Source organism: Triticum dicoccoides, chromosome 2B (assembly GCF_002162155.2).
Source record: "Triticum dicoccoides isolate Atlit2015 ecotype Zavitan chromosome 2B, WEW_v2.0, whole genome shotgun sequence".
Lineage (NCBI taxonomy): Eukaryota > Viridiplantae > Streptophyta > Magnoliopsida > Poales > Poaceae > Triticum > Triticum dicoccoides.
The window spans coordinates 516480211-516488426 of NC_041383.1; the positions used below are offsets into that span (position 1 = coordinate 516480211).

The 8216-nt window shown below is 55.1% G+C and overlaps 1 protein-coding gene across 1 annotated transcript; it reads right to left on the reverse strand.

The window, feature by feature from the left end:
- Window positions 1-882: 882 nt before the first annotated feature.
- Window positions 883-1896, reverse strand: LOC119367933 (fasciclin-like arabinogalactan protein 7). The gene has a single exon (XM_037633306.1). The coding sequence runs from the start codon at window positions 1840-1842 to the stop codon at window positions 1075-1077; it is 768 nt and encodes a 255-aa protein (XP_037489203.1). The 5' UTR covers window positions 1843-1896; the 3' UTR covers window positions 883-1074.
- Between the last annotated feature and the right edge of the window lie 6320 nt (window positions 1897-8216).

An 8216-nucleotide genomic window follows, 5' to 3' on the forward strand; every position in this document is an offset into this window, starting at 1 on the left:
CCTTGGCGCCGGGCGCGCTTGCCGCGGGCTCTGCGTCGGGCGGGGTCTCCTCCACGGGGGGCTGCGCGCTGAAGATCGCCTCCGGGAGCAGCACCCTGTCGATCTCGTACACCGCCATGGGCGCGACCCCGTACAGGGTGCCGAGGATCTTGGCATTGGCCCACCTCGACAGCAAGCGGATGGCCCCCGCGTCGTACGTCACGTTCACCATGTACATCCCGCCGGCGAGCGTCGTCACCGGGTTGACCCGGCTCAGGCCGTCGAACTCCTTGAGCGCGTAGTGCTTGGCCAGCGCGTGGTACATCATCAGGTTCTTGAGCTGGTGCTTCTTCAGACCCGACAGCACCTGCAACGGTTGCCAACATCGTATCAGATCGAGACGATAGTATGATTATTTCTTGTGTGATGAAAAATCAAGTTACCGACGGGTGGACGGCGGCGAAGGCCCTGTCGGCGGGGGCGAAGATGGTTATGCCGTGGTGCGTCCGGTAGGCCTGCTTCTCGAACACCTCCACGAGGTTGGTCTGATTGAGGTACCTGAAGAAGGTCTGGAAGGGCCGGTCTGGCGTCAGGATCTCGGTAAGGTTGGCGCGGGGGCCCACTTCATCGGCGAGCGGGCGGTGCGCACCGGCGAGCGGAACGGATAGGGACAGTGCGGCGGCGAGGAACGAAACCACGAGCTTCATCGTGCAACTGCCGCAGTGAGGACGTGGCCTGACGTATGTCCGTTCTTTGTGCAGAGGCGAGAGCTTCGGCTAGCTTCCTAGTTTCCAGGCGGTTAAGAGGATCGATGCAGGATGGTGTCAAAAGACGGAGCGATGCAGAGCTCTTGTTCTTCAGAACGTAACTCAAAACAGAGACGTTGATTCACGTTCCCAAATAAAGTTGTTTGCTCTCAATGTCTCATGTTTATGATAATTCTACAATACATACAAGCAGTGCATACATTATGATGTGCGCCATTTACATTATGTTGTAGTACACCATTTCGGCGGAATAAATGAATTTACGAACACTTTCCGGAAGGAAATAAAAATTCATGGCACGTGCCAACGCATGCAAAGAATTATCCGACTACACCATCAAAAACCCGGAGACCAGCAGAACCACGTAGCCAAGTGCAAGGCTCCCTGCGCCAACGACCCGGCAGGACGAACTCTTGGCGTCCGCATTGTCACTGGCAGCACGCTCGCTGGCGCCCGGCGCGTCAGCCATCGCCTTACCCCCACGTCCCGGCGCCGGCGCCGGCGCAGGCACGGGCGCCATCTCCGGGGCAGCCGGGAAGATCTCCTTGGGCAGCAGCACCCTGTTGAGCGCGTACACCGCGACGGGCGACGTCGAGTACACGCTGCTGGCGAGCTTGGCGGTGGCCCAGCCCGACACGACGCCGATCGTGCCCGCGGCGTAGGTGACGTTCACCTTGTACGCAAACATGGACACCTGGCTCGCCGCCGCCAGCGCGGAGAAGGCCGAGAGCTGGTAGTAACTGGGCATGGCGTGGTGCAGCATGAGCGACCGGAGCTGGTGGGTAGTGAGGTTGGACAGCACGGTCTCGTTGAGGGCCGCGAACGCCGAGTCCTGCGGCGCGAAGACGGTGATGCCCTGCTTCGTGTCGTTGGCCTGGCTCTGGAACGTCTTGATCACGTCGGTCTTGGTGAGGTACTCCAGGAACTTGCCATACGGCCCGGCGAGGGAGAGCAGTTCGGCGAGCTCGACGTGGCGCGGGGCCGGCGCCGGCGCCGGGGTCTCGACGATCGGGGCCCGTGCCTTCTGGGACAGCGCGCCGCGGGAGAGCGCCAGGCAAAGCAATGCGCTGACGAGAACAGCCGCCTTGGGCTCCATTTCGGCAAAACTCGACCGTGTGTATTACAGGATGGACTTGCTACAAATGCACCTGATCGATGGAGGCTCTGGTGAATCTCTACGAAGGCGAGACGTATTTATAGCACATGGTACTTTGATGGATGGTATAAAACTATAGCCTGGAAGTACAGGCCGGGGTTGGCGCTGCGCTGGTGTTAGCTATGCTGTCGATGTTGAGTGGTCAACTGGAGATCTGAACATGGTGATATGGTTCGGGAATGTTTTGTCTGCAGGTAGCGGGGTGACTGCAATTTTGTTCTTCTGATATGCAGGAACTCTCTGCAGGTACCTTGGAACAAACAGGACCCGCTTTGGCTTCAGTAAACTTTTCTGGGGCTGTGATTTTACAGTGGTGTCAAAACCTTCAGGCATAGTAGTATGTCGTGATGATAGTTGAGCACGTGTGCTTAGCCCTTCAGTTGTCGTGCGATTTACACGCCTGGACGTTCCACGCGACAGATACTCCAATTTATTTGTTTTTGAAAAGGAAGCTTTTCTACAATAGAATAGTACAATTTGGATTATCTAGAGAATATATCAAGACCGGGGAGTATTAAAATGGGGGCACCGACGGAATGCATAGTAGAACCCTCTACAAAAATGCAGAATAGACGTGGAAACTGTTTTCTAGAGGACATGCCAACTGATACTTATCCGTTAAACAAACTAGTGCTGTGTCGGCCAACCCAAAACAGAGGTATGATGAATGAATGATCAAATAATAATGTAGGCCAAAAAATAAAGTACTAGTATTACATATAGTACACTCTGAATCTTTGATGCACGTAGTTTTGCTGCCCTGCAGGCTGCAGGTGAACAAACTCTTCTCCCCGGCGAAAGCTGGAGACGTGCACGCCTCGAGAATTCTGTCTCGGCGCTACTGGGGTGCCACCACCCCGTGTCTCACCAGAGCACGTACAGACGAGCATAGCTAAGCCAGATAATGGGCATGAGAGAGACGTGTCCCTCCCGTGTCGCCCCTGCATGGCGACCGGGGGAACCCTAGCGCCGCCGCGTCCTCGTCCCTCCCTCGACCTTTCCTCCTCGTCGCCGCCAGGGCGCGCTGCCGGGCGAAGCCCGGTCAGCGTCAGCGGCGACGGGATCTCTTCTCCCACGGCTCGCTGGATCTGGCGCGGGTGGATCACGGCGGTGGTTGACGGCGCGCTGGAGGCGGGGCGCCGTCACGGGCTTGGGGGCGACGACAGTTTCCCCTAGTGTGCGTGGGAGTCCGCTCGGGGTGCGCGGCGGCGGCCCTTGGCAAGCTGTGGCAGGCGCTGGGCTCTCGGCGGCGCTCCGACGTGTGCAGGCGGCGGCTCCGTCTCTGACCTGGACGGCGCAGGGGATGGCGGCGGCCCGGCGTGGCCGGCAATCTGGATGTGGTGGTGCCGGCGGCTCGCTGATCTGCTGGTGCTCCAGGATTCTGCCTGGTGGTGCTGGTGGTGACGGCGGCCCATGCACGAGAGTTGGATCCCTTCGAACTGACCTGGGTGAAAACTTGCCTTCGGCGTCTGCTAAGGCCGGTGGTGGCGGTGCTATCTGCGCCGTTCCCTTATTGTAGGCATCGCCGTGGAGAAGTTCAAGGCCACTCTCTGCTATCTTTGAGGGAAATCCTAGACCGGATGATCGGATGACGGCGGCGCTCTGGTGTCGTTCCTTCTTTGGGGGCGTCATTCTTGGAGGTACACACGTGATTGAGGGACCAGAGGACAGATTCTTTGGTGGAGCGGTGCTTCATCCTACACACTTATGGCGACGGATCTTGATGGCGTGGCGCAGTGCAGATTCGGAGTTCGCTGTGGGAGCATGGACTCGCGCAGGAGGACGACGCTGTCGGGCGTCGTGGTGGCGTCGATGGCAGAGAGACCTGACACGGTACATGCAACAGTACAACTCTAAAAATGGATTAATGGAAGGTGGTTGCGGCGGCCTCATACCCGGCAGGCGTCCTGGTTGAGGAGTGCGTTGGACTGGTAGGTACCCCATACCCGGCAGGCGTCCTGGTTGAGGAGTGCGTCGGACTGGTAGGTACCCCATACCCGGCAGGCGTCCTGATTGGGACCTCAGGTCTTAGATGTTTATGTTTGGCTGCGATGTCTGTTTGGTATTAGGCCCAAACTATTTGCGCCCTTCATCAATTGGATAGATGTAGCGACAGTTGTTACTTAGACGGTGGCTTTAGTCTTGCTGTTGTATGACTTTGTAAGGTCTTGCAAGAATAATTAATACAATGGCCGTATGCATCGCCCAGATACAGGGGATCATCCTCCTTTTCTAAAAAAAAGATAATGACCTATATGTCCATGTCACGGCTGATACCCGAATCACAATTCACGCGTGCGAGGAAGGAAGCACGACTTAACGAAACGTGTGCGCCTGCCTCGTTTCTGTTTCCCCATTATTCTCTCCGGCAGAGGAGGAACCAACGAGTTTTTTAGGGGCAAGAAGCAAGTGGAGCTTCATTCTTCGTTTGTTCTTTGAGCTCGGCCCTAGTTGGTGTTTACTTGTCATTTGAATCTCGGAAGCAAATGAAGTTCAATGGAAGCGAAGGGGTTGAAACGGTAAACACATAATGTCTCTTCAAGGACCTGTTTAATCCAGACCTAATTTTTTTCTGGAGCGGATTCAGATCTAAGGGCATCTCCAACGCCGTGCATCAAAACACCGCTAAAGCGCGCAGCATCGTCCATCAAATGTCCGCGGATCGATCCACATGTTCGAATCCATAAAAATGAAAACAAAGCTAGAGAGGTTTGGGGGAATCCAGACAGCCGCCACGACGAACTCCGACACACCTAGCCCACACAAACCCTTCGAAAATTCTAAACACAGTGTCCGTTTACAGAGTTTTACGGGCTCTTTCCAAACTAATCTTCTCCCTCCCCCCGACCCACCCACCGCCTCGAATTTCAGCGGAGTGGGCCCCTCACTTTATTTCTACCCAATAAACACATGCCAGATAAGCCACTCCGTCGATTTTCTGTAAAATGTTGTTCATGCGTGTAGCATTTTCTCAAACCCCCTTCCGGAGCCCTTTCTCACCACCCCGTACCTCCCCTCTTGGGCAAAAACGACAAAATTGACCTGTGGACCGAAAAATTCACAAAATGAGCCGTTGGTGAAAAAAATTCACATAGCTGACCCTTTTGTGTAGCATCCGACAGCCAGGTGATGATGATATAGACCTGGGGTAGGGTCATAGGCCTGAGCTATACGCCCTACCCAAGGTCAATACCCTCGAAGCAAAGACATCCAAGACACAACATGGAGTACCAATTGGAGACGTCGAGTGCAATCCACTCGACCAGTCACCTCACTTGGGTACCCCTCCCTCTTAATATCATTTGACCATACAGGAAATCACTCGACCTATCGAAGGCCAGGAGTCGACCAGAATAGCAACGGTCAGGCGTTCACTTCGTAGTCTTTAAGATCATTAAAAGCACTTTATGGCTGGCGTTATCAGTAACACCCCGTCTTTATGTACATTGAACTCTTGGTAACGGGGGATGGCTGGGGTCCTGGCGCACTCTATATAAGCCACCCCCTCCTCATGGCACCGAGACGTAGGGCTTTTACCTCCTCCGAGAGGGGCCTGAACTCGTAAACACTCGCGTACAATCTCACCGTAGCTAGGACCTTGCCTCCTCATTCGTACCCCCTATACTTACTGTCAGACTTAGAACCACGACGGTTGGCGCCCACCTTGGGGCAAAGCGTCTTAGCGACTTCCTGCGAGGTTGCATTTTCTCCGATCTTCATCAGCATGGTTTCCAGCGGCGGTTTGGTCATGGGCCGCGAGTTTTGACTCGACGAGCTCACTTTTGTCGCCGACGACTCCGCCTGGCTCCAGGAGGCCCCCCTCGATGTCGAGGCCCTCCCGGCTCGTGGCTCGTCGCACTTCCGCGCGAGTTCCTGCGGCATCCTCCTTCGGCAGCCGTCTTCCCCATACCAGTCGGTCATCGCATCGTCATCTCACTCTGATGGACGCCGTCGCAAGCGGTCTGGGCGTTCGTGGCTCCAGCGGTGGGTGAGACACGCGGTGGCTCATCAGGCGTTCACCTCCAAGTCGCGGCGATCAAGCCTGACATATTTCCCTGCGGATCGGTCGACCTGTCGACTGATTTCATAGATACCTTTTCTGAGAGCGGGAGTTGTGACCCCGCGGCGGAGGTCCTCATGGTCGACTCCCATCGCGGTCCGCCTTGTTTTCATCACAGCGGCGACGGCGGTAGAAGCGACGGCCCTTCATTCAACCATGAAGAGTATCAGCCCCAACCTCTCCGCTCGCAGCAGAGGGAGGAGCTGCATCGCCGCAACGTAGAGGCTCTCCAGACCCCCATCATAGGGGAAACCGCCGAGGCCCGGGCCTTGGAGGCAGTACCCCTGGCCACTCTAGCTGAGCGTACTTGTCTGGAGAATCTCCAACATTCTCTCCATGAGCATGCTCGTCGACTGATCCCTAAGTCCAGTCGACGTCCACGGCAATTGTTTCCACTGGAAACTCAGGTATTCCGCGCACCGATTCAGAATCTTGCAGCTGCTGCGCGTATTGCAGAGTCCATTCAGCCGTCCTGATCGGAGGCTGGAAGAGGCTTGAAATAGATCAGAACGCTGCTCCGAGCAGCAGGAAACTAGAACTCCGCTGTGTCCCAGTCGTGGAACAGAATCCATAGCAGATCAGTAAGAGCAGACACCGTTTAGTCGGCGCACAGTCCTAGGTCGCCTTTGAGGCATGGACACCATGATCACCGCCAGGATCGGCACCTGGGAAGAGCTCATGGAGAATAAGATCGTGAGTACGCCCGCGACAACCACCATCGAGCGCCTTCACCCCTTCCGAGGGACGGGTCATACGCGCCCCGGCGATATGATGACAGGCGTCCATATGGGAATGACCGCAGAGTTCTAGTCGACCCCAGAGAGCCCGGCTTCGATGCAAGGTCCGTCCTTGTGCTGGGTTTGGTCGACCGGAACAGAGCATACAGAGAAGGGCTGGATCGAGACAGACCCAATGGATGCAGAGTCCCTGTTTTCGGCCCAGAGTGTTTCGGAAGAGCCATCAGAGTCGCTGAGATTCCTCACAACTTCAGACTGGCGACTAGCATCAGTAAGTTTACAGGAGAGTCGAAGCCCGATACTTGGCTTGAAGACTACCGAGTGGCTGTGCACATTGGTGGTGACAGCGATGAGGTGTCCATGAAGCACCTTCCTCTGATGCTTGAAGGTTCTGCCAGGGCTTGGCTGAATCAGTTGGCCCCTGGGAGCATTTTGAGTTGGGATGAGTTAGCCCGAGTGTTCACCAGAATGTTTGAGGGCACCTGCAAGAGACCTGCTGGTTTACCGGAGTTGCAGCATTGCATGCAGAAATCGAATGAAACCCTGAGAGACTATATCCAGAGATGGATCACTCTGCACCATACAGTGGAGAATGTGTCAGATCACCAAGTAGTCTGTGCCTTCAAGGAAGGCGTTTGCTACAGAGAGCTCAATCTGAAGTTTGGTCGAACTAGAGATATGTCTTTGACTTGGATGATGGAGATTGCCACCAAGTACGCTAACGGCGAAGAGGAGGACCGACTCAGGAGTGGAAAGCACATCAATCAGGCCTGCCCGAAAGATCATTTTCCTCTGCCCTGCATCGACCAGATAGTCGACTCAACTGTGGGATGTGAGCGACTGTCCTTCCTGGACGCTTATTCCGGGTACCATCAGATCCGACTGTATGGACCCGATGAGATAAAGGCGGCTTTCATCACCCCATTCGGGTGTTTTTGCTATGTTACTATGCCCTTTGGCCTCAAGATTGCCGGTGCCACATTCATGCGCATGATTCAGAAGTGTCTGCTCACTCAAATCAGTCGGAATGTGAAAGCATACATGGATGACATAGTGGTTAAGTCATGCAAAGGTTCTGACCTGCTGGCTGACCTTGCTGAAACCTTTGCCAACCTAAGAAGGTATGATATCAAGCTCAATCCATCCAAATGCACATTCAGAGTCCCAGGCAGAAAGTTACTCGGTTTTCTCGTTTCCGAACAAGGGATCGACGCAAATCCAGAGAAGATTGCCACAATCCTCCGAATGAAACGCCCAGTGTGTGTGCATGATGTTCAGAAGCTTACTAGTTGTTTGGCTGCATTGAGCCGATTCATCTCACGCCTCGGTGAAAAGGCACTGCCTCTTTACCGACTGATGAAAAAGTCTGACAAGTTCGAGTGGAATGACGAAGCTGAAGCAGCGTTTGAGGAGCTCAAAGCCCTGCTTTCCACCCAGCCGGTGCTTGCTGCTCCGGTTAGCAAGGAGCCTCTACTGCTTTACATCGCAGCCACGGGACAAGTTGTGAGCACAATGCT

Excerpts from the sequence above, each read along its gene's own strand:
- LOC119367933 (XM_037633306.1), bottom strand. The coding sequence starts at position 1,842 with ATGGAGCCCAAGGCGGCTGTTCTCGTCAGCGCATTGCTTTGCCTGGCG.